We start from the raw sequence: 27,353 nt of genomic DNA on the forward strand, positions 1-27,353 counted from the left end.
GGCAAAGTACGAGGAGGAAGTATACCTTTACTGGTGGGAGAAGAGCTCTTTATCTTGATGGGTGCTGTAGTCAACGTCCGAGCTGTAGTCTACCAGCATGAAACTACCGCCTCACAACCGATTAGCATACGCAGGGTAGAATTGATTTGGCGCATGGCAATTATTTTGTGTAATGATTTTCTTTTTCTCTTTTATTGATGGATTGGTATCCCAAACTCTGTCCCTTTTTTATTATCACCAAACTCTTTACCCACGCTGCTCATTTCAGCCCAATAGTCCCTCAAGAGATTCAGCTTTCATTTTTTTCATTAGGTGTTCCCTGCACATCGACCACAGCTTTAATCCCCAGGCTTAGGATGGTGTATCAGCCGTGACAGCAGGTGTGAGGTGCAGGTGTCGACGAGCCCGGAATTATTTTGGGTGTGAAGCCCAACCCAAAAATTCTACGCTGCTAATACTTTCATTTGTTTTGTAATAATCTGACTACCCACCATTTTGATTATGACAATAATACACCTTTATTTGTATGGCAGCTTTTAAAATTCATGTTTACAAAGTGCTTTAACATGCGCAATAAAAACAATCACTTCAAATGCACATTGTATCTTTAGCGGCAGGGATTACTTGGCAAGAGATCTGAGAATGAACTATTAACAATAGTAAAACTACAGTCTTTTGTTATTTGGATGTATCATGCAACTATAAAAATTCATCAAGATGAACATGTTCCTTAACTTCTATGTGTTCTATTTAATTTAGTCCCACCAGGGTTTTCCATTGGGGTCAGAGAGAACGCTGAAACATTGTACTTTGCATACTCTTAAGCCCAGTGAGAACACCTTTGCAGCGATAAAAAACTTGTCTGTGTGTTCTGAGTAGTATCGTGGGATGCTGCTACTTTATATAGCTGTGGTGCACCACCTCTGGTTAGACCAGAGGATGTACTGTATATGTTTTCCACCTAACACCTCGACGCCTTAATATCACGGCCTCACTCAGGTCTAATATTTAGTCTGCGTAAAAGTACTAGAGCATTGGCTGGAGGCTCAAAACGTGGCCTGGTGAGACCATCAGAATCTGAGTTCACACTTTGATTATGTTTTCCAAAACGTTCAAACGTTCGGCCCAATCAGCTCCAGGTCTTATCGTGTGCAACGCACTAGATTCAATTTCAAAAGGTTCTGAAACCGAAAAATACCAGCAACTCATTCTATTCTGAAGCAAATAAGCTGTATAAATAGTTGTGTGTATTTACTTGATGCAAGAGCAATGATTTCCCTCAAATGATTCTCTGTCTTAAGCGGTTGCGAGTGTTAATGTGTTTTCTTTCCTCCTAAGGGCATACTCCCTGGTGGACTCCAGCCAGGTTTCTACGTTCCTCATCTCTATCCTCCTAATAGTCTATGGCAGCTTCAGGTGGGTGCCCACAGGTCACGGAAAACACACTCACATTTATACATAGCCTTGCATGCTAAAGTTAGTTTCCTGCTTTTCAAGTTTAGATGTTTGTTGAGGGGCCCCTCTCCCAGCAGATGGTAGAGCTAAATGCTAGTCTACCAGGGCTGTATAGCGTAATTAGTTTTGGTAGAGGGCAGAAGACCCCTGTGTTAAGTATAGGCCCCGGTGTTGTGAAAATACCAGGAAGTGGTTATTAAGGTGTTTGTTTAGTGAACTACTCACTGTCTTTATTAAAGTTTGCATCGCCTCACACAAAGACAATGGAATGGTTTTGATTGCTTGTGGAAACTGGAAACTGCCTAATTTGTTGGTAATAAACGGGCAGTCAAAAACAAATTATCCCTTTTCTAAACCGGTAATATAGAATGAACAGACAGTGTGTGTGCAATTAAGTTGGTCTGGTTTACTATAAAATTGAATAATTCCACTTTTTACACCCTTTTTAATGTGTTTCTGTGTGTGGGGGTTTGGCAGGTCATTAAACATGGACTGTGAGAACCAGGAGAAGGATAAGGATGGAAACCCAACCGCACCAGGAACCTTCAACAATGGAGGCACAAACAACAGTGAGTTATATGAACAGGCATCAGACACCATTTCTACACCTAGATCACCAGAGGTATTTGTAGATATAATCAATCTCAAATAGCTACAGGCGTAGACACTATTAGCGTTTTTCCATTGGCACTTTTTTGCCATAACGTGCCGGGCTTATTTGCGTTTCCACTACCAGTTTAAGCGAGCCATGCCATACTGTACCGCGCCCTAGATGGACCTCGGGCCAAATTGGCCCGGAACCACCTCCAAGTGGGCTCGGTGACGTCAGCCCTGGTTGATGTTCGGAGCGAGAAGTTGGCTCAAATTGTAGGAATATAGTAGCCTGGCTATTGCCAGACCAAGCTCAATCGTAGATTGCACATTGGTCTTGGGAAGCTTCGTCATTTTCTTCAGCACAAGAGGCGTGATCAATGGGCCTAGTTCAAATGACTCTAGCGCGCCAGGGGGATAAGCCAGCTCCCGCAAAAACGTATCGAAACTAGAAGAAAGAAGAAAATGTATTGCTCTTCTCCAGACCCTTCTGCAGGGCGAACTCAAATCACCGGCAGAATTGGTGGGGCTACCCAGTCTAGGAATATAGACCTATAGAACTACGACAAACAGTATGTTCTTGTTTATGAGACGCATTGCCATGCAGGAAGAGTTTGGCTAGAGTTCTCATCATCTTGATTCTTATTCTTTGTTCGTTCCCATAACTACAGTAATGAAGGTTTAATGGAAGCACAACGCGGTGATGTTAGCTTGACGATTTTCTCTTGCAAAACCTACTACTATACATACTATACACTCAAAGAAATCATAATTATTGATTACATAGCCATGGCGTTTACCGCATATGCTTTCCATGAAGCATAATTTTTATTATTTTGGTTTATGAATCGTAGAATGTAACTTCTCCATGGAACCTTGTTGAAATGGGTCAGATTTAATTCGGATAAGTCTGGGTATAATGACTGCCATTAGATAATATTTCCCCCATTGGATCGCTGATGATGATTTTCCACATTTCTTTCCTAATATCAAGGGCATTACATATCAGAACTCATATCGGAATGTATACATCGGATCTCGGTGAGCCATTGAGATTAGGAAACAAAATAGGGAATTTTGAACGTCAAGCTGACTTCATCATCGTGGATATCGTTGTGTGGCGCCGTCCGTCTGAAACAAGCGTCTTGAACTTACTAATCCTTTTTTTATTGAAGGCTATAATATGTAACTAAGGCAATAAAAGTGAGTTGTGTCATCGAAACAAGATAAGCACGTCATCAGTTAAAGACACTCGTTCAAGCAGGAAGCCCAGTTGTAATGGAAATGTAAATCTCAGCCGCGCTGGGCCATCGTGCCGAGCCGGGCCAGTATTGTATAGTGGTAAATACGCAATGTATATACCTAAATCGCTATATTTATACATCTATATTCATAACAATTTGTGACTTATATGATCCAACCAAAGACAAACAGGCATAGACACTATGTACCTATGCGTGTGTATATGTGTATAGCACTATATACACGCAGGCTGTGTTGGTGTATAATCTCGAAGCGTTGGTTAATGTGCTGGGGGATACAGGTCATCAGGGTGCACCCGACCACGACCTTCACTTTCGATTCCTGCAAACAATTATCTAGGATTGATTTGTTTTTATATTGTTATTAGTCATGTAGTCTATAGAAGGTCATGAATAGTTATAGAGCCCCATTATGGAGTCCAAAGTGATGAGCTGTTTGACAAGCAGCAAAGACTCAATTAAACTATACATTTTATAACAATGTCAAACGGAGAGCTGCGAGCGATTAATCACCAAATCGTCAAAATTATCAACATCCTGCCGCTGGATGACTGGACCGGGGGTTTGAGTTTCTGTCTCACTGTGTGTGTGTGCGTTCGGTGTTTCCTGGCATTTTCCCAGGTATTCAGACCATCGACTCCACGCAGGCTCTGTTCCTGCCCATAGGAGCCTCGGTGTCTCTGCTCGTCATGTTCTTCTTCTTCGACTCGGTACAAGTGGTCTTCACCATCTGCACTGCAGGTAACACACACTCACTTACACCTCAACACATAGGATTTACACATTACGTTTACACCGGACTACAGAAACTGAACATGCACTCAACCTCAACGACAACATGTTGAACTGATGGACTGTGAACGCTGTTTCCTTTGGTTCTGCATCTGTTCGCCCATCACCCGTGACCACTGCTCAAAGTGTGAAGAAAATTAGCAGTAAGTGTGGTGCTCATTTAAATGGGGAGTCGCTGAGGCGTTGCCTTCAATTAAGCGTGGAGGCTGGGGAATAAGTTGAGCATGAGCCGTCGTGTTGGAGGATCAGGAGCCCGCATTGACAGGCGGAGCAGAACTTTGTTGAACTTACTGCAACCAGAAAGTGACTGGCGGACGGACGGCCATGCGGACAAAGGGAATCTTCCCGCCGCTGTCAGAAGCTTCCACTTCCATGAGTAAGACCGCAGGAGTGTGTCGGGAATGTTTCATTTGTAAAAGAAAAAGCGGAACGCGACGAAGGAAAAAAAAGACCATTACTAAATCTGTCATTCAGCGGAGGAACCTTTAAAATGGGGAAGCAGCTCAAAGAAAAATTGGCTGAGGTGGAGTTTTCTAAAGCTGGCCTTGGAGGATAAGTCTCTGTCGTACAGTCACTCTCTGAGACGCGGCCATGCAGGACAAGACTCTGATGCCAGCGCCTCGACAGCGCTGGGCCGTTATCATACCCTCTCTGTTCTGGAGATCCCAATCGTCCCCTGCAAAGAACAAAAGATACAAATGCATTGTGTAGAAGTCGCCCATCAACAAGATGAGACGGATAATTGTTGCGGGTTTTTAGTGTTACAACGCCCGTACTGTACCTGGAGATGAGTCATGTGGGCCGGGAGTATAGCAGGCCTGGGCAACCTTCTGCAGGCCTGGTGCTTGTTGTGGACCTGGTGCAGGCCTGGTGCTTGTTGTGGACCTGGTGCAGGCCTGGTGCTTGTTGTGGACCTGGTGCAGGCCTGGTGCTTATTGTGGAACTGGTGCAGACCTGGTTATTGTTGTGGACCTGGTGCAGACCTGGTTATTGTTGTGGACCTGGTGCAGACCTGGTTATTGTTGTGGACCTGGTGCAGACCTGGTTATTGTTGTGGACCTGGCCCACCGTTGCCCTGGAGCTATTCGGCAGCTTGGTCCCTTCCAGCTCAACCGGTAGAGCGTGGAAATACCACGGTCGGGCTTGGGGGGCCAAGCCACCCCTGCTCAAGATACGATGTAGGCAACCACTGTATTGAAGGATTCTCTGGTTGAAAATGATCCAACAAATTGCAAATATATTTATATGGACGGATGGAAAATGAAAGGAGGAGCCAGGGACACCTTTCCCTTGTGCACATGCCAACCAAGGCTGTTAAAAAGAATCAAGAGCAGCGAGCGCGTGATCTGACACGGGGAAGAGTTTGGGGGTAGGGCATGACGATCCCAAGGTAATACGGATGATGTCGGCGTCAAGAAGCCATTCAAGGAGTCATCCTTACAAGAGGGCGAGCGTGACTGCCTGTGTCTGTGCGTGCGCGTGTTGTTCAAATAGTTTGAAGCGCCGTGAGGGAGCGTGTGAGTGCGTCTCCATCTCAGTGAGAAGCCTCGACCTCCAGGCGGTGGAGCTGCAGAGAGGGCGAGACACAGCGGATTGGAGGGCCACTGCATGTGGGCCGTCTCAGGGCCCAGGCAGGACGGGGCTCTGATGAAGGGAGAACGGGAGTGCCTGTAATGAGGCTTAAACACAGCCATCAGTGCAGGGCTCCCCCGGATACATAATTTCAAGCTTTGAATATTCGTTAGGGTTTCCAAACGAATACAACTTAAGTTTAAAAATAGAGTAAATTCAAAGTTTATCTTCCCCTCCCTGAATCGGAGCTGGCTGATGCCACTGCTGCAGATTCAGGTTATCAACGGATTGTTTGTCATTTCCGCAGTGTACCTCAGTCTACTTCAATAACGCAGATAGTAAAGTAAGTTCTGTAGGATGGTTTGTGGACGGCATTGGCTCTAAGGTAAACTCATCGGTACGAGTCCAACCCGGTTGGGGTAGAGCTTCAGTGCAGCCTTTAAGGATCCGAAGACCCACTGCCTCCATAGTATGAGAGTAGGCCTGCACAACAGGTTGGTTTGAATATCCAGTGTAGTTTTTATGAAATTGCATGGAAGATCTGGCGCTATTAATTTATAAAGAAATCACACAGCCGCTATAGTGTGGAATGTATCGCTATAAAAGGTGGCTACCTGTTCTATTCATGTTTATTAAATTACTTAGTTTAACCCATTTGTGCCGGCTGCTGTGCGGCGCAACATTGTATCTAGTAGATACAGTGTTGCTCCGCGCAGCCGGTACAAATGCGTTAATGGTAAACACACATTGATGCGCAATCCGGTTTTAAAGGTAAACACGCACAGATGCGTGATCCGGTCTGAATGGGTTTCCTGTGGTTTTTAGTAGGTGGAACTGACGGAGGATAATTCGGTCATCCCGTGTCTGATTATTTGGCTGTTTGCCTACCGTTACCTGGACTGAAGCTTTAACAGGAGGTTCAGACTGGGGGACATCTCCCACCCACGCATGTATATTTTTATTTTATCCCTGGGATAACATATTGGACTAAGATGTAACCTAACCTTCGATGTGCGCGTTGCAAATATGCATATTTTTAGTTTTTGTATAGACATGATCGGCCGGTTTGCCTAGAGTCAACCCATGCCAAAGGACTGTGGCTGCTGAGGAAGTGCTGTCACGCCACTGTTTTCATCAGAACTTTGCTTCTAGTGTTCAGTCTCCTGTGTTTTTATTGTTCTGAACAGAATAGACTTCTGCATGTTAGCAAATCAATGCCCTGATTAAAAAGTGAGAATTGGTCATAAAGGAATTCCAGTTAACTATGGTCCAATTAGATTTATTTAAGAAGCGTATTCATTGGAGTGCCATAATGGGTTTCATTAGTGTTTAATTTGGGATGATTTACTTTAATTGATTTCAATTATTAATCTGCCTTGTTGAATTCACTATTTTTGTAACATTTATAATATCTTCTTCTTTTATCCTCTAATAACCTGAATGAATGTATTTTATTGAGTTTCCCAAATAAATAACTTGGTTGTCAGTCATTCAGTCATCTCATATCCAAGGCAATTGTGTTGGGTACAGACATGCAAGGTATTGACTGGGACTCAACTGCCCTAGATGGATGATGATGATGATGATGATGATGATGATGATGGAGTTACCCTTCAGACACTAAACTCATCCACCCAGACACGGCAGTCCTTAAGCTTCTCTGTTGGGGTTCACTACTCACCTGTTGCTTTTCTCCTCTCTCTGTCCTTTCAGTTCTTGCAACAATCGCATTTGCGTTCCTTTTGTTGCCAATGTGCCAGTACCTGACTAGGCCATGCTCACCACAGAACAAGTAAGGACAATCTTGTGTGTGTATCTGTGTGTTTCTGTGTGGGTGTGTGTGTCTGTCTGTCTGCCTCTATGTGCCTCAGATTTCCCTCTTCTCACCATGTTTCAATTATCTGCCGGAGGCTAATGTGTTAGTCCTCACTCTGTACTCCCATGCAACATAATGTAACCACATTTTCAATAATTGCTGTGTATGAAAAATATAATTGTATTCACAAATGGGATTCATTGTCCATTACGAGGCATCCCTACGACCGCATCAATGAGACGGTGAAAAATGCATGAGCCAAGGCCGCGTTTCCATGCTCATCAAACATTGACATGCCGTCGTTCAAAGTCCAAAAAGGACGCACCGGGAATGCACCAATGCTGTTTAACTCCCCCTTAATTCGGTTGGAGCCGCTGAACCTCTGTGTTACCCGGTGGTCCCAGGAATAGCAGTGAATAAACGGTCTTTACTGGGAGTTCACTCGCATGGAGGATGGAGATCAGCAGTGAAATCGAAGCTCCTGCACTCTCTCCCGTCTGCGCTCCTCCTCCGGGATGCACCGCTCTGTGTTTAATATTTAAAATCGGCAGGTCCAAGGTCAACTCATCTATGGTGCGCGTTCCGATCGCGGGCTCCGATATATATAATAACGCACTGCGTATCCTAGACAACGCAGTAAACCCACTGAGCCCTCTGCAAGCAACCGATAGACGGTGCCGGTGCAAGTCATAAATACATATAATGTAAAGAAAGGCCCCGACCGGGTGGCCCCGCACGTTTCACTACAGATCAGGAGTTGAATTGTCTTCTGTTTATGGGTAGTGTCTCGAAGCCTCTTTGGTGCACTCATGTTTTTTTGGGTTCATTTCTACTGCAGGATCTCCTTCGGGTGCTGCGGGCGATTCACCCTCGCTGAGCTCCTGTCCTTCTCCCTCTCAGTCCTGCTGGTGCTCATCTGGGTGCTCACCGGACACTGGCTGCTCATGGATGGTGGGTGTTGGGGCGTGTGGGTGTGTTTTGATTAAAAGCATGCACTAGTGAAAGGAAAACTTTCTTCTGAAGGGGCCATGAAAGAGCGTTGATAGGGTGGCAATATAATGAATTCAAAACACTGTTTCTTTGTGGAGAAAGATAAATGTAACTGGGGGAAGGCGATTCTGTGTTTCAATGGTAGCTTGGCGAAGCAGCGACTTCCACAGATAAGATGCACCGCTCAAAAGAATGTGGAACAAATGAGCAGAAACTGTCGACTATTCCTCAGAACAAACAGGTGCTGACCGAAGCTTAAAATTGACGGTCATACTGCATGCTGCACTTCTCACCGGTTTGCTGTAGCCCTGTTTTTGGATCAGGTGTACATTAATAAAACGTATATAGTAAAACGATTTTGGGCCTTTTTATGTTACCCTCCCCGAGAGTTGAGGGTTAGCCAAAAGAAATAAAGCAAAAGAAATCGCAAAGCAATTTCTGCAACATATCCGAATACATGTAAAAGATAATCAACTATATATTGCTTCATTTTCTTGAATCCAACCATAACCGTTTGGGCCTTAATAAAAATACTACTAATATTTTTTTATTCCTAAGGATTAACCCCAGTGTTGAGGCATTGTATAAATGGTTCTTGTTTCCTCAGCTCTGGCTATGGGGCTCTGCGTGGCCATGATCGCCTTTGTGCGGCTCCCCAGTCTCAAGGTGTCCTGCCTGCTGCTGTCTGGCCTGCTCATCTACGACGTCTTTTGGGTAAGACATGTCCTCCAGCGCCCCAGCTACACCACAACCCCACCTACCTCCACCACCTCCACCACCCCACCTACCTCCTCCACCACCATCCCACCTACCTCCATCCCCATCCCACCTACTTCCATCCCTACCTCCACCACCCCACCTACTTCCATCCCTACCTCTACCACCAGCTCACCTACCTACACCCTTCCTCCACCACCACCCCACCTCCCGTCAACACCTCCACCCCTACCTCCACCACCATAAGCTACCTCCACCACCCCACTTACCTCCTCCACCATCATCCCACCTACCTCCATCCACATCCCACCTACCTCCATCCCTACCTCTACCTCCACCACCACCCACCAACCTACCTCCACCACCCCACCTACCATCAACACCTCCACCCCTACCTCCACCACCATAAACTACCTCCACCACCTTACTTCTCCGACAACCAATAGCTCCACATCATGGTGGGTTTGGGTGTGCATGTTTTTCTTAGTATGACAGTTGATTTAACGGGCTTCACTTTGTATCTTGTAGTCAACCGTCAAGAGTGTGAGCAGTGTTAGAATACAAGCCCTGTGATTGACAAGGCCTCCTACTATTACTCAACGTGGGTCGGGTTAACAGGTGCAGGCTAGCCACATCGGATACCCCCTCACCTCAGTGTCTTTGTTTTCGTTGGTTTTTTTGAATACATTTAGTATGCAATATTGAGTGTGTATTACCGACAACGATGTCCTCCATGGTGCTGTGTAGATGCGTATTGAAATGTATATTTGTCATCGACAAATATTCCTGTTTGGGAGGATTAGGAGGTTCACCTAATGGAGAGCCAGGAATCTGCTGCTCACTGTTCTGCAACTCACCCTCGGACTGAAGTGTCTTCCTAGAAAATCCAAATGAAGAATCAATACGGAGGCATCAGATGGAGACAGAGATGGCCTTCAGCATCCAGAGGAGAATATTGGGAGGAGGCGCTTTTACTTTGCAAATGTGTTAATTTAGACAATTGATTTGTTCATCTTTCACATTTTGCAGGTTGATTTCCGATGTGGTATTTGCAAACGTTATCCAAAGATCCTAAAAATTGTGGCCGAAATGGTGGACTTTTTTAACAGGAGAATATTTCTGGCAAAGTCTTGAGTAAATACTTGCATGGGCGAGGGGTTGTTAATGTGCTGTGGTAGACACCAGAGCCTCCTCTGCCGTTAGCTGGATACTGTTACACCAGTACAGGATTTCAGGCAGTATACATGCTATAGAGCTAGTACAGCTATCTGTTAGTCCAGGAAGCATACATGCTAAAGAACTAGGACAGCTGTCTGTTAGTCCAGGAAGCATACATGCTGTAGAAGTAGGACAGCTATATGTTAGTCCAGGAAGCATACATGCTGTAGAACTAGCATAGCTATCTGTTAGTCCAGGAAGCATACATGCTGTAGAACTAGCATAGCTATCTGTTAGTCCAGGAAGCATACATGCTAAAGAATTAGGGGGGGGAAACTTGGTGTAGAGTGCTAGTGTTTTGTGCGTCAGTCGTTGGCATGCCTTTTACTGAAGGGACATTAACGTTGAACTGAAAGAAAGGGATGCAATGTAACTTATAGATACTTATGTCCAAAGTGTCTTCAGGTTCATTATTATTGATTTATGTTGCATGAATGATGAGCTGGGCGGAGCCGTCTTGTTCCAGGAGGCCTCAAGTTATTCTACATACTGTGGGCATCGAGGATCAAACCCGATACCCTTTTCACTGGAGCGTGAAAGACCCCGACCAATAGGCCGACCTACCTCCCACCCCTGCACCATCCCGTTCAACTCGTGTGTGCAGGGTCATAAAGGGACTTGATCTGCACTGTTATTACTGCTGCAGAGAACGTTTGGTCTTGAGTGGGCAGCTGAACCCCCTGCTCCCTCCTCCTCCAGGTGTTCTTCTCCGCCTACATCTTCAACAGCAACGTGATGGTGAAGGTGGCCACGCAGCCCGCGGAGAACCCCATCGACGTCCTGTCCAGGAAGCTTCACCTGGGGCCCGGCATGGGCCGCGACGTCCCGCGCCTCTCTCTGCCTGGCAAGCTGGTCTTCCCCAGGTCAGGACGCCTTAAACACTGGGGCACTTCTGAACGCTGACAGACCAGACTATAGAGTCACAACCTTTAGTAAGATGAGCTACATTCTGGCTGAAGGGGCAGTTCACTTTTCTTTTTCTTTTTTTTTGCTTAATATTAGTGTCGACCAATCCTGTAGCTCAAGGCAGAGATTGGTTAGCGCGTTATTGGCACGAGGCAGACAAACTCGACCAGCACTATTGGAACTTTTCCGGTGGGAAAACAGGCTTAAACATCCGGTCCAGACACCGATGTTTAAAGACATTTGTTTGTCTCTGTAAACATTTCAGATCTTGAGGACTTTTTTTTATAAAGGTTTAGTTGAATAATCTACAGGACCCTAGATTATTCAATAAATTGCCGTCTGTTTCCTAACCCTAACCCTAACACCCTCAAGCAAAACAACAGCGCTGAGATGCTACTCTTAACAGCAGGAAATGTGGTTTATTTGACCCCTGTGTTCCAGTGAAGGTCTCATAAGAAGGAGGTGCTTACCCTCAGCTCCGCCCTATCTGGAGACGTGTTGTCTTTTCTGACACCAACCAACAGTTGGTGTTGGACTGCTTCATTAAGCAGCTACTGTTCTGTCAGTTTAATCAATTCTGTTAAGAAGATAAATACCATAAATAGCTTAGATATGTTGTCCATACATCCGTGCATTATATCAAGTAATTTGTAGTTAATATGAAGGCAATACTAGGAGTTATCCTTATGAACATCAAAGTGTAACACTATTGGGCCTCACCTGGCAGAGCGCGTCGTGTGCCTGTTATGGGTCTGCGTCGGGTTTACGTGTCGCTATGCAATTCATCGCCACAACGGTAGGGTATGTTTTTTGTTTTTTTTAACACTGACCGAACGTCCGACCAAGACTCATGTGGCGTCTATCCAACCGCGGAGGTGGTCTGTAAGTCCTTTAAACGAATTGAGGCAGAGGAAGGGCGAAAATGTTACTCTCTGCGTCGCCTTGGCGAAAGGTTCAAAAAATTGGGAGGCGTACGTCAGGCCCTCCGCAAGGACATATTGGGTCCGTAAACCACCTTGCGTCGTCCAACCATAACTAAGCCTTAACTCTCACTGTATCTGTCAGGAATAAAGCCTTAAACAAGGTCCTACTATTGAGTTAATTAGCAGCCTGGGCAGCGCTCCCCTGGATGGATGAGTGCCGGCGGAGCGGAGGCTAACGGTGTGGTGCGTCGTGTGTGCAGCTCCACGGGGAGCCACTTCTCCATGCTGGGGATCGGGGACATCGTGATGCCGGGGCTGCTGCTGTGCTTCGTGCTGCGCTACGACAACTACAAGAAGCAGGCCAACGCGGAGTCGGCCACGCCCGGCCGCATGCAGAGGGTCTCCTACTTCCACTGCACCCTCATCGGATACTTCGTTGGTAAGGAGGAGGACATGGCTGGAGACCAGTGATGTGGTTAATGGTGGTGGGGGTGATGATGATGATAATGGTGTGGTGGGGGGGTGGTGGTGGTGGTGGTGGTGGTGGTGCTGAACTTCGGGTCAGAAGATGGTGTCCCGACGATTATGATGGAGATAATGGTGGCAATGATATATGATGATGGATTTTCTACTGCCTAACTTCAATCCCCAAGTCGTTATTCTCCCATCCCTCAACCCAGAGACGAATCACATGTTTTTTGTTTGCAAAGCAACAGGAAATGCTTGGCCCTTGTTATCTTCTGTCTGACATGCCGGTTTCTGGCAAATGTGAAATCATTGGGGGAAGACCTGTCTGGGTCACGTCCCATAGTGCCTAGGGCAGGGGCCAAACAGTCCGGTCCCAGGGACCTCGGACATGGTCTGGGTTTAAAGCATAGTCTGGACAGAGGCGTTACCATGAAATGGAACTACACACCGTGGTTTTGAATGAAGAGGGTTGGACGAAAAGACAGCGCTACACTTTACTGAGGATCTTTCATTAAAGCACGGGATCCCTATTTTGAATGAAGCATATGGTAATATAGAAAGTGTAATATGTAAAAATAATGAAGCTATACAAAGGAGCAATGTTTCCAGAGACCATCTGGCAGAATTGAGGAAGGAAGAAAATGTGTGAAGAGGCAAAATACCAAAATACCAAGGACTTCACTATCACAATTTTTTTCCCTAGAAGGCGGTGTTGTGTATACATTAATATTGGTAATTTCTGTTTGGATTAAAGTAGCGATACTAAATATGCAGATTTTCTGCTTCATACTTTAATATTATTCAAAAACATGTAATCAGTTTCCTTTTTTTTTATATAACAGTAACCAGCCAACAAAATGGAGTAATTAAAGTTAAAGGGTGGGGTTTTCATACTTGAAATGGGCATCTTGTAGGCAGAAGTAAATAGCCTATATAATTAAATGTGGCGAGCTCATGTCATCTCTGAGGTGGAATATGGGTCAGATTTCCTCCTCTCACTGGCCTACTTTAGTATTGAGCTGTAGTCCAAAGCTACTCCCACAACTGTATTTACACAGTGGCCCCCATTAGCAGGGACCTGAATCCAACGGCTACACTCTCCCCTTATTGCACTGTTTTTTAGTGTCTGTGGGGTCTAGCCAGGTGGCAAAATGGATTCCAAGTAGTTTGGATTCAACGTTCTCGTCATTTGATCATTTGAGGGATTACATTTTTTTTCCAATAGTTATATATATATATATATATATATATATATATATATATATATATATATATATATATATATATATATATATATTTTATTTATTTATTTTATTTTAAGTCCCCTTAGGTTGTCAACTCCCCTTAGTTAGTTAAACATGTTACATCCAAAAGAAGGTGTCCTCTGAACTCATTGGCACTAGCTCAGGAGGTGGGGTAGGTGAATGACAGCCGGAGGGAGACTGGTTCAGGTGCTGATCCCTGGCTCCTCCTAGCGGAGTGTCGAGGTGCCCCTGAGCAAGACCCCTCACCCGAACTGCTCCAGACTAGCTGGACCTTGCCTTGCATGGTCGCCACTGCCGCCGGTATGTGAACGGGTGAATGTAAGGCAATAATTGTACAGCGCTTTGAGTGACCACTGGTCAGAAAAGCACTACATGAATGTAGTCCATTTTAGTTTCAGACGAGGGGTTTAGAAGTTACAGTGCTCTGCTAATTTCAAGGCTTTAGCAGAAGCCTAGAAAGTGCGCAGTGCGCCTGCTGTTTACCGCCTGTTGACGTGTTCATCGTGATCTCCGCCTCAGGTTAAAAGCTGCCCAACTAAGGGGATGTTAAAAAAATAAAGCCGGAGCATTTTAACATTCAAAATGAGCGGCATCTAAACAGGGTTGCAATCAGTTGCCAAGTTTTGAAGGGGGAAAAAAGTGTACCATTATGACAAGGGGAGTCTAAACACCCGACTGTTGTTGAACTGTTTGTTTGTTAACTGTGTGTTTTAAGGGCTCTTGACCGCCACGGTGGCGTCCAGAATTCACCGCGCGGCCCAGCCGGCCCTCCTTTACCTGGTGCCCTTCACCCTCCTGCCTCTGCTCACCATGGCCTACCTAAAGGTAGGTCACCCTCCGCGGCACCGCGGCGAGCAGCCGGCTAACCAGATCTCCCATCGATTCTGCTCCTTTTGTTTGAAAGCCCTCGTCTGAAAGCTCTCCTCCCCGACGCCAGCGTTGGCCCAAAGTTTTTGCCACCACTTTCCCCAAGTTTAGAAGCGCAGCGGATGTTGTTTCTCAATGTGGACTTTTCATGTATTAGAATGATGCGCTATGGTTCATAATGACTGTGTCTGAAAGGGTTTCCTGTAAACATCCCCTATTTACCAACAGTCATTATGGTCTGGTTTAGCCTCCATTGTCGAACCACTATAAATCACCCTGCCAACGTACTTAAGTCTTTTTCTGCGACTTGCAGGCTGTTGCCAGAACAGTGTAGGTGTGTAGTGTTCCAGCCTGGCTAGAGATGTTCTTGTTCCCATGTTCAAGGGCTTGGCCAGATGTGTCAACCTAATAGGCTCGTTTATGGCGCCCAGGGGTCAGCCTATAGGCTCATTAAGACCATGGGGTCCAGGGTTGTCTACCTATAGGCTCGTTAAGACCAGTATGGTGTCCAGTGCTGTGTTCCAATATCCATACTTCTATCAGTACGCTTAAACGTAGTACACTATCCATACTCACTAAGTCATAAAATATCCCGCTTTGAACGGTGAACTCTTTATGCCTAGCAGCTATAAAAACTACAAAATGACTCCATTAATGCAGGCTATGTGGAAAATGCGCCAACTGAGGCTCAGCCTGGCTCCGCCCTCTTCCGCTACGTAGCTAAGATGGCTGCCGTTGAGTACGAAAAGTGTACATGATTGATCCACACTTTGCGATTTGACCGTTTTGAGTACCCCATCCGGGTCCTTTCAGTACACTTATTTTCGCTTGATCTGAATTGGAACGCCCTACTTACTCAAACTAAGGCTAGTAAGTACGGATAGTATGGATTTTGGAACACAGCACAGGTGTGTCTACCTATAGGCTCATTAAGACTAGTATGGTGTCCAGGTGTGTCTACCTATAGGCTCGTTAGGCCCAGCGCGGTGTTCAGGTGGGTTAATCTATACATTCTTGTATCCACTCTCCTAAAGAGCATTTAGCTAGAGCACGTTCTCGCTTTGAATGTAAATAATTGACTTACACTTTCTCTTTTGGAATCTCTGACGTTATGTCTTTGTATCAATGTATTGATCAAGGATCAATGTATCTTATCATGAAGAGCATAGTGCTTCTCCTATTGTTTACAGGCTCATACTAAAGGCTCTTAGAAGTCATTTTGTCAATTGATATTGGTAATGGACCTCTTAGTGAAGCCAAGAGGGTCGGTTACGATGGTGTAATCACCCAGGCGGATTTTTAAGCAATATCACACGAGAGGGCGCGCTGTTATGCTGAACATCCGCACGGCTGTGATTATCTTCAGCTGCGAGGCGGCCCTGATTATCTTCGCCGCTTGGCCTGTGGCCAGCAGGCGCGACCTCGAGGTGGAATATTGCTTTTATACAACCGTGCTTCAAGCACCATTTATTAACAGTGATGGGCTAAAACAAACGTTCATTTGCTTGTCTTATTAAATCATTTATTCGGCCCAACCAACACAAATGGTTCTGTGACTGGTGTGGGACTGGCTGGACTGTTGCCTAGCAACACAGACATGTTCCGCTACACTAGCTCGCTACGTTGTGGTAGGTCTACACGCTACATCAGCCTAGCTTATTTTCATATCTTGCCCATTTTTCTGTGTGTTTCCATTTATTGCACAGCCAGGGAAACAATAGTCTGCGCAACGTCACTATGGTGGCATGTGGGATTCCGCTGACTTAACGGCCTTCGATCGTCAATGTCATTAACGGATGTACAGTTAAAAGTCCTAGTGCGTTATGCTCCATCTGCATGGATAATCTAAACCCAATCCCTTTGTAGAACTAACTGTTGAATTTGGTATTTTCTTTAAGTGGCGGTGACCCCAGAATGTGTAATGACATGCTGAACGGGGGGGTCAGGCTGGGGTCGCTCAGCGCTGTGACCCTGTCTCTCTGCTCCACAGGGGGACTTGCGGCGCATGTGGTCGGAGCCCTTCCACACCAAGGCCAGCAGCTCCCGCTTCCTGGAGGTATGATGCAGTCCTGTGGCCCACCCAGCCCCCCCATGGGAGGAAGGACCCTCCCTCACCCACCCACCCTGCCCTCCCCCTCACCTGAGGAGGGAGGAGGGCCCCTCGGAGGGAGAGGGGAAGAAGAAGGAGGAGAGGGAGAGAGAGAGAGAGGTCATGTTCTCGCCATCACTTCATGCTTTCGGCCCCCCACCCCAGGCCCCTAGGAAGGACACCAGGGCTCAGACCCGGGACACCCGACATGGTTCATCGCCGGTCCCTCCCCCACTACCTCTGTCGTTTCTCTCTCTCTCTCCCTCTCCCTCTGTGTTTATTTCCTGTTCTTCACGGCATGTCAGGAGTAGACTGTATACCGCAACTTCCGGTTGGTTTTGTTCCCCTCTGCCTCTTCTTTTCGACTTGCTGTAAATTAAGTGTTTTAGCCCCACTTTGCTCTATGACTCATTCCATTTTATTATGCCTCTCTGGGCATTCACCCTAAACCCCTTCCTCCTGTCCTCATAACCCCCACCCTAGTTCTGAACCCCTCCCTCTTGTTCTCGTCACCCTCAACCTGGTGTAAACCCCTTCACTCCTGGCCTCATCACCCCCACCCTGGTTCTAAGCCCCTCCCTCCTGTCCACCTAACCGCGACTCTGGTTCTAAACCCAATGTCTAGATGAGCCCTCCCCTGCTTATTATGTTGTGTTCTGGGTCCCCTCTCCCCGCTCCTTCATTTCACTGACTCTGATGAACTAGCGCTACAGGCTGACAGCCCCCCCTCATGGTTGGAAGACTTAACAAGGCTGTTTATTTTTCTTCTCTTATGTCTTTTTTTTTTTTTTTTGTCCTGTTCTTTTTTTAAAGCATCATTGTGGTCACCATTCTGGTTATGTTGTTTATTATTATTATTGTTTTTGTTGTGGTTATTATTATTCTGGAATGAATTCAAGGAACGTGCAGTGGAGACGTAGCGCTGCAGCGCTGGGACGGACATTCAAGACGTTTGTGGAGGTTTCCGGAAGTTTGTGACGCAGGAAAATAGTTTCCTCTTCTCCTGCCTCCATTTCACCTATCCCCCAGACTCCCCCTCATCCCCTCGACAGCTCCACACATCTACGTTCTCCACACTCAGACACAATATGTATTTTATTTAGTCAAATTTGTATTCTTGGCATATACAACAAAAAAATGATGCATTATAAATTTTTCGAAATGGGCTCCCTGTTGATGGGGCCCCATCTATTTGTATATATGTGTACACATGTATTTGTGGTATCATGAGTTGTATTTGTGTTTAAAAAAGAAAAAAAAAGAAAACAAGATAAGGTTTGCTTTATTGATTTCTTTTCACTGTGTAAAGTTAATCTTATCTTTTTCACAAGTTGTTCAACGATGTTCAGAAACTAACAATGGCCACCAGCCAAATGCTGGTTAAGTTTGGCTGGGGAACGTACCTTAATCTAATTTATCAGTGGGCAACCATCTTTGGAAATGTATTTTTATTTTATTTTTTAAACGCTGTAGCTGACTTAGTGCCAGGCTGGTGGGTTGTGGAGGTTTCCTCTACGGTGGCTGAAGGGGACAATAAAGCTAGTTTCTCTGCCAGTTTTTTTTTTTTTTTTTTTGGCTTGGAAAGAGGAGTGGGCGGTTGTTTTAAAATTTTTGTTTTGCTTGTTTTTTAATTTGCGATATGGAAACGTGTATAAAAAACAACAGTTACAAGTAGTGTCAGGTCTCCATTGACCCAGGTGTGTTTAACAACAACAATGTTGCATAGAAAACATTGTGATCATGTCTTAAGGAAACACGAGTTCCTCAGATATACTAAAAAAATGTAACTAAAAGAATTGTTTTTGTTTTTTGTTTTTTACTGGGGCACATTTTCTTGTATTAAAAATGTCTTGGGACAAGAAGAAATGTAGACAGCTGTTTTCAACTGAGTTTTGATCATATTAAAAAAATACTATGTTTCAATTGTATAAAATCGAACAGAATTCTATTCTCTGCTCTCCAGGGGGCATCAAGGTGACAATTAACAGTTTTCTACTGATGAGTTATGATAATGCACTTACACCACCCTGAGGTCACCTGTACGGAACAGCGGGCTTTCCAAATTTTCTATCTCTTGGAGGTTGTTTATGTTTGCATTATTACTGTAATGTCAATATATTCAGTCCTTTTGATTTTACCATTTTAGTCATACCTGGTGGTTTTAATGGACTATAATATTGGTTTTCAATCAATATCGAACACCTACCTTTTAAAATCAAGCTCATCTATAAGTGAGTTCATAATATGAATAGGAGTATATTCAGAAAAAAAATACTTTTAAGAAATTGAGGTTTTTGGAAAGAAAGATAGTTATGTTTATTCTCCATTAATCTATCTGTGTAGTAAATAATACACATGACGGCAATGCTGTATCCTGGTGGTGGTTAGCGTTAGCATTAGCAGCCGTTGTACCAAAAAGGGAGACCTTGGTACCTTCAAAAACATTTTAGAAGGTAAATGGTTTGTAATTAATAATTTGGTCAGATGCGTTCGTGTTTGCTTTCGGTTGTCACTCCTACCACTTAATGAAGCCTGGAGATTAACGTTCAGGATTCTCTTTTTGATGGGAGGACAGATCGGACATGTAGGCCTGCAGAAGGAGCAGTTTGGCGTTTTTTTAACAGAAATTTTAATTTCCATGTTTTACTTTTTCTATGCGGGCCTTCATCCATGTTACAGGTTCCGACGTGTCACTTCACTTGTCACAATGCAGTCGCAGGTTCAGAGACACTGACGCCGGTCTAAATCAGGCAGTGGGCCTGTGTGCACGGCAGTGAAGTGGAAAAGTCGGATGGACAAAAAAAATGGGGGAAAAGGGCTCAGTCTTATCGAGTCCGACCTCAACACTGGCCTGAACTCTCAGCGGATAAAATCACATGGAGCCACCCTCCCTCCATGTCTCAACCACAGCCTCTGCTATGGACATGGTAAGAACATTGTTGTTTTAAAAAACAAACATGTACTGATGGAGATAATTGTAATAACCATTTTTAAACGCCAAAAAAAAAAGATTCGTTCTTCTAATGGAATATTGCACTTTAATTTATTGTTTTTCATTCCTTCATTCGTTATCGGCCTACTTGGTATACAAGGTATACACTTCTCGTCACATCCTCTATCCTCCAGCAGAGGGCGCTAACTGACGCGTTCGTGTTAAAGTGGGGTGGATTATGTGTAGAGAAACAGGGTGAATATATACATTAAGACTGTAGTGAAGTATGGATCTCTAAGTGCTGAACTTAAACAATTTATCTCCTGAACCCTTACCTCCCTGTTCCTGGTTCAGTCGGGATTCTGCTGTAAATAAAAGGACTAACTGTTATAACGGTGGCTCACTTGTTTTTGATGTCGTCAATATTATTGGGATGATAGTTTTTTTTAGAAAACGTTATTAGCTCAAACCGTTATTAGCTCTTACGCCGGCGTAGGTCTATTTAAAACTGATGTGAACTTTGTTCACTAACTGCCGCAAGAGGGCGACACAGTCCATTACAACGACGTTCGTTAAGGAACTCGGCATTTCATATAGTGTAATCCTGAATTAATGTTAATTAATGTTTTGTTGTACCATTGTACATTACAGTGGTTAATTGCATATTCTCAATATAAATCTGTTCTGTAAATTCAGCTCTTTAAGACAGTGGGCTATCTTGTATTCCTTCGACTCATGCCCTACTTCATGAATGTTCCATATATTAGGCCACAAACGTATTACATATTAACAGACTGTAGTGTTAGGGTTAGCTGCCGTCAAGTCATATCACTGTAGGGTTATCTCAACTATTATCTTGTGCTTTGAGGCTGCCATGGAAATGTTGCTTGAAGCTATTAGAAAAAAATTGTCGCCTCTAACACAAAGAATAGATTCTGACTCGTCAGACTACAGATTCTGAATTCAAATACTATTTTAATTCAGAATACAGAGAGGAATTGGCCTGAATAGTTCTAATTATTTATAGTTAACCTACATACTTACTAATTTAATCATATTACACCATGGTTTTAAAGTAGACACTATACATTTTTTCACCCAGTAACAAAGTTCCTCATGGTGAGCTGTAGTGGTATATGGATTTAAATTCTTAGTTGATGTTCATGACAATTTGATCTAGGTGACCCATGCTGGGGTCAGTTGTTTTATTCAAGGGGCACTAAGACCATGTTACGTAGCAATCAACATATATACCCTTCAGCAACGAACGTTGCAATCATTGACTTGACGTTGGGAAATAATCTACAAATGTTACGAAAGAATCAGACAGGAATCTAGAACTTGATTGGGAACCTGAATTGGGCATATTTATAGTTTCTCTGTATGTTCTGGATTGCAAAAAATAAATGCATTATAAATCTGTGAATCATTATTTCCAAAACAATATTCCCTAATAAGTATTTTGAACATTTAAAGGGTATAAGGTGGGAACAAGCTGTTTCTTAAATGCGTACTGGCCCCCCTCAGAACCGCCAGTGTTTCTTGTATCTCATGTATTTAGTGAATCCTCACCCCTCAGTGGCAATGTTTCCTATTGTTCTCATTCAACTATTTTCGCAAGTTAGCCAACAGCCTTGTGTTTATTCCAGAAACAAAAATCAGCTTAGAAGCCGGACAGTCCGACTGAATTTCAGACTTTCTGACTGTCTGACTGACTCACTGTCTGACTGTCAGACAGGGATGCCCCGATGTACGTTGGGTGCTGGAAGCTAGGGGTGAGGGGTAAGGTCACATAGGTCACGGTAGGCCAGGCCCACCCGTCACTTATTGGCCAGGAGTTCTGTGCAGTTTTATGACTGTGAAGTGGCCAGGATTTCACCACACCCATGGGGATTGTAGCACGTCATTTGTGAAAAGAGTTTGGCATGAGGGTCCTAAAAAGAAAAAAACAAACATTTTAGACCATATTTGGAGTGTTGTGAAGTTTCGTTTTTTTCCCCCCCCTCTCCTTGGAGGTGGTCCCTCCCTCCCCCACCCACCACCCTACTGACCCTGTCATTACGGAGAGACAGGTAGGGCTGCCGTTGAAAAACAACCAGCCGCAATGTTGAGATAATTATCTCTAGCCGAGGGGGTCGACAAACAACTCTGCCAGAGCCCTCTGTGTGAACCAGATGAGCAGGTTGGCGCCAAAGGGCGTTTGCATGATGCAACGTTGATTTGGAGCGGCGGCCTTATCTTTATCTTCAAACAACCATCTGTACTTCCAAGAACCGATGGTATTGCTGGTTTGGATGGTATTGATGGTTTGAATGGGATTGACGGTATTGATGGTTTTGAAAAAGAAAAGGTATATAGAGTTCCGGTCAAAGTAGCTTCAGCAAAGGGACACTGTGAAACTGTGTTTTTCAAATGAAAGTACACATACCCCCAGGCGTACTGGACGGATTTCAGGGAGTGCTTGGACACTTTCAACAAAAGTTGAAAGTTGTCATAATGTTGGTTATGAACAAGGCTGGGCGATAATGCGGCCATGTTGCAATTTGTTGATTCTTAATCAACAAATTACCACTTTAATAAAATTCAATAAAATCTGAATGCTACAAGTTTGGTTTGTCTTTCTATTTTTCCACAACCCATTTAAGGTTCATGTTTAGGGTTAGACATGAACGAAAGACTACCATAGAGGTACACTTTAAAACTGTAGTTTGAGCACAACTTGTTCATTATGCTTGTTATTATTGTTATTAGTATTGTTCTTATTATTATTATGGAATGAATTCAAGGAACGTGCAGTGGAGACGTAGCGCTACAGCGCTGGGACGGACATTCAAGACGTTTGTGGAGGTTTCTGGAACTTTGTGATGCAGGAATGTATAGTATATATACATATATAGTATATATATGTATACGTACTATACATATATACATACTTGCATACCTACATACGTTCCTACATACTGTGAATATACACAAATATATGGCACACACATGCATGCATACATCCAAGGCATACTTTCATACAGTACATACCATACATACGTACATGAATACATACATAAATACATACACACATATATACATGTGGTACATTCATAGAATACATACATATATACATTTGGTACATTCATACAGCACATCAGTTCATACAGTACATACATACATACCTTACATACATAAATACATGAATACATACATACATGAATACATATATAAATATGGTGCATTCATAAAGTACATACATACCGTACATACATACATGAATACATACATGGATATATATATCCATATGGTACATACATACATGCATACATACATACATACATACATACATACATACATACATACATACATATATTACATACATATATACATATGGTACATTCATACCGTAAAAACATGCATTCATAACGTACGTACATACAGTACATAGATCTAGACATTGAGAGCTCAGGGCAGTGTTCTCCTGGGTTCTGTTCATGGCCGTGTTAATGGCGGATGAGAGGTTCCTTCTCCCCTGTTCAAAGCCAACATTCCGGTCTTGTTTAAATAAGGCTTGCTTGCCTGGGCGCGGGCGGAGACCCCTCTGGCACTTTGCCCTTTGACCTCAAGTGCATTCCGTATGTAAAGTGAGGAATTCCTCTGAAGTTCAGTTAATGGGGTTGAGTTTTTTTTTCCCTCCTTTGGATTCTGCTCTCGTCAACCAACGGAAGGAAAACCCTGAACCCAAACCAAACTGAACTGAGCGTTGGTCTTGACGTTACAGGGTCGTGCTTTGTGGACGTGACACATGAGTTTTAATTATTGGTAGTCCATAAGGAAAATCTATGTCTCATTAGCAGATTGTGTATGAGGAACAGTGATCCTCTGGGATCATGAATGATTGATTTAAAGGAAGGGGGAGGGGACTGTGAATGTGTGTGTGGGGTGGGGGGGGGGGGGGGGGGGGGGGGTGAGGAAGTTAGGTTGGCTAGTTCCTCCATTTTGTTTGTTTCTTTCAACTTCACAGCCCATGTTCTTTTGACAGCCAAAAATGGAAGCCACCTCTGCAATTGATTTTATTACCAATGTCAGTTGTAGTGAAACCAGTCAGATCCAATTCAAGATTATTTTAAAAGCCATATTTCAGGGGGTTAGATTTTAATACTCAAGTTACACCAAGGTTTAACTTCAATACCACTTGGGGGAGTATTGACGCAGTTCAGAAAGTAAAAATGGCACATATTTTTTTGGGGATTCTAACTAAAATACGATCCAATCCAGGAGCCTCCCAAAGTGCTAGATTCTTGACGCATGCTCTGTGGATTGTCGTTGAGTTTTTTTCTGAATCCAGTTAGTCCTCTCTTTGCGCACGTACGACCATGCTGACGTTTTAATTAGCCTCCGCCAGATGAAAGCGCTGGCAGCGTTTTGCGTTGTAAAACCTATAGGACCAGACACACCCAAGCCCCCTGCTTTATGGCCAATATGTCTCAACGCATGGAACCAGCTTTCTCCCTCTCCTTCTGCCTCTTCTCTTTCTTCTTACCCTTCTCTTCTTCCTCCTCCTCTTCCTCTTCTTTTTCTTCCTCATTTTCTACCTATTCTTCTTCTCCTTCCTCTTCTTCTTCCTCCTCCTCTTATTCTTCCTCTTCTTCTCCCTCTTCTACTTCCTATTCTTCTTCACCTCCTCTTTCCTCTTCTACTTCCTCTTCCTCCTCCTCTTCCTCTACTTCTTCTCCCTCTTCTACCTATCCTTCCTCCTGCTCCTCTTCCTCTCCTTCATCCCCACTCCTCCTGGAAGCTGTGTGTTCTGCTGCTGAACACCATGCCACCCAGACAGCTGGAATGTCCTGCTGGATCCATAGAGTCGGGGTCTCCATGAAGGGGGGAAGCTGGGGGAGGTTGCCCTCTGCATGGGGCTCAGGGGCGCCTCTGTGCTGGGGGCCTCCTAACATCAGTCATCGGAGGGGGGGTAGGGAGAGTACCCCCCCCCCCCCCCCCCCCCCCCGCCACACACACACACACACACACACACATGCACACACACAGGGAAACACACCGATCGTACACACACCTCTGATGTACTTCGAACCTTAACACAAATGAAAACGCAAACCATATACTGTTGTTTTAGGAACTTATAGATATCTTCACTTGGATTAACCTTTTTTCAATAGAGAGAGAGAGAGAGAGGGGGGGGGGGGGGGGGGGGGGCTGGTGGTTTGGGCGAGAAAGGTTTGGGGGAGGGAGAAAGGGGGGTGGGGACGAAGGGTCAAAGGGTAGAGGAAGAAAGGAGGTGTGTTTCAGATGGTATGGAGGCTGGGAGGTGTGTGAACAATATAGCTACCATGTTGAAAAGAGGCTCCTTTCTCTTGCCCTCTCTCCCTGTCTCTCTCTCTTGCTCTCTCTCTCGTCTGTCTCTCTCTTCTGTCTCTCTCTCCCTTCTGTCTCTCTACCTCCCTCCCTTGTCTCTCTCTCCCTTCTGTCTGTCTCTGTCTTTCTCTCTTTGTCTTACACACTCTCTTTCCCTTCTCTCTCTCTCTCTCTCTCTCCCCCACAATGTTTAGAATCAACACATTCAGAGCTGTTTGTTTGTGGGCTATTGTTAACCCCCCCCCCCCCCCCCCCCCAATCCTCCCTCCACAACCCCACCCACCACTTCCCCCCCAGGGTGATTTCCAGAATAAAAGTTCAAGATGTCAAGATGGAGTGGCGTTACAATACTTGTCCTTCTTTTTTGTTGCTGTCCCATCTCCAATTTTGCCCTCCCGAAATACACAGTAAGAAGAACCACATGCTAACAGTTTATACATTTTACTGTACATACATACATAGGCACATACTATACATTAGTTTAGGTTGTGAGGGTTGGTATTTTGGCTCCTTTACAAATTTACAAACAGCTCCATGTGTTCTTAACATTTTAGATATTGAACCAAATAAACATGGAATGTGTAATCATGACAACCTTTAGCCATTTATTTGAGTTGTAGAACCTCAACGTTTTACTTGTTGTGGTCCAGAAAAGCATTAATTTCGTTACAAAACTTTTACAAAATATTTGTTCTATTTTACCCCACAAACCCAAACTCTATTGTTTTATGTTTAAGCTCATTAGTTTTAGTTAATTTGTCGCTTACTTTGTGCAGCAGTCATATGAAATGTATCAACTACTGCTTCTTTAAAATGTCCCAAAATAGCTGAAAATTACAATAAACTTAACAAAATACAGCTTTAAATAACCAAATTAAATTGTTACTTTTCTGGCCATTACACATGTTGGAATGAAAAGGACCTAAGGAGAAGAATTGGTTTGCTATAATCTTAACAATAATAGGAATAAATTGTAATTTGGTAATAGTCAAATTCCATTAATGTATTACTCATTTCAATCTTATAAATTCTTACTTACGAAATATATTTTGAAATTATGCATTTAATGTTTAGAAACACAAAGAGCCAATTAGAACAAGTTGAATCAATTCATGTCAAGTATCAATATATTTGCATTTGTAATGAAGGTCTATCTTATATTGTAATACCATATATGATTCTTAACATTATGAAATAAATTATGTATGTTTCAATTATTTCTGCATATTATTTAATTAAACTAGTTGCAGCGAGTTACATAAAATGAATTTGTACTTCTAAATTAAACAACTAACTTCTAGTAAGTCCCTGTTACAAATTCATACGATTCAGTCATTAAATTTTTCTTTGGTGGTAAATTACATTTTAGAAAAGTATAACATTGCCCCCTACATTTGTTAAGATCTTAATAATAATTAAATGATCTATAAGGACAATATTGAGAGCTATTTTGTATCTTTTCAATTTTCCAGGCAGGACATTTAAGGGCCTATTGAGATATAGTAGGATATGTTACAGTCACTTGGCTCTTCTGCTGTCTATCATGGAGTGATAATGTGAATAATAGTGTGTCTTGAAATAATTATATTAGGCCTAGGTAATAACCTTTGTTATCAAATGTAAAGGAATGGTCAGCTCTTCTCCAGTAGTCCTTAGTACCGCTGAAAGAGTGAGTATGTAATGATAATACCAGAACCAAATCAGTTAGGAATACAAATGATCCACCATCACACAGTGGTTTTGAAATACTAGCTAATAGCTTATAGCTAGCCGACACTCAAATGTTTAAATGAAGTGTATGAAAGTCAACACCAATAGTTAATGGGGGGTGGGGGGGTGGTATTAATCTACCCTGAATTCATCATGGCCCCCCTCCGCCTTAATAGATCAAACATATTTTGCCGACTGGCTGAACAATCAGATCTCTTCTGGCCAGGGGTGGGATGGTTGGATTGTGTGTGTGTGTGTGTGTGTGTGTGTGTGTGTGTGTGTGTGTGTGTGTGTGTGTGTGTGTGTGTGTGTGTGTGTGTGTGTGTGTGTGTGTGTGTGTGTGTGTGTGTATGTTTGTGTGTGTGTTTGTGTGTGGCCTGAAGAGTGGGCCCTCTCCCTCTGGACAATGCTATTATTTCAGCTCC

General features: G+C 43.9%; 1 protein-coding gene across 4 annotated transcripts in view; it reads left to right on the forward strand.

Annotated features, from left to right (window-relative positions):
* The window catches only part of sppl3 (signal peptide peptidase 3), a 34,306-nt gene extending 15,461 nt beyond the window's left edge, over window positions 1–18,845 (forward strand). The window contains exons 2-11 of one of the 4 annotated variants that reach the window (XM_079734681.1): window positions 1,339–1,416; window positions 1,933–2,024; window positions 3,918–4,049; window positions 7,386–7,464; window positions 8,324–8,439; window positions 9,086–9,192; window positions 11,113–11,276; window positions 12,503–12,681; window positions 14,691–14,800; window positions 16,833–18,845. In XM_079734681.1, the coding sequence (XP_079590807.1) occupies window positions 1,339–1,416; window positions 1,933–2,024; window positions 3,918–4,049; window positions 7,386–7,464; window positions 8,324–8,439; window positions 9,086–9,192; window positions 11,113–11,276; window positions 12,503–12,681; window positions 14,691–14,800; window positions 16,833–16,904 (1,129 nt within the window). In that variant the 3' untranslated portion in view covers window positions 16,905–18,845. The remainder of the gene's footprint in view (window positions 1–1,338; window positions 1,417–1,932; window positions 2,025–3,917; window positions 4,050–7,385; window positions 7,465–8,323; window positions 8,440–9,085; window positions 9,193–11,112; window positions 11,277–12,502; window positions 12,682–14,690; window positions 14,801–16,832) is intronic. The other 3 variants (XM_079734682.1, XM_079734683.1, XM_079734684.1) reach the window with 3 other exon arrangements.
* Window positions 18,846–27,353: the final 8,508 nt, after the last annotated feature.

This window comes from Pollachius pollachius (assembly GCF_949987615.1).
Source record: "Pollachius pollachius genome assembly, chromosome: 4".
NCBI lineage: Eukaryota > Metazoa > Chordata > Actinopteri > Gadiformes > Gadidae > Pollachius > Pollachius pollachius.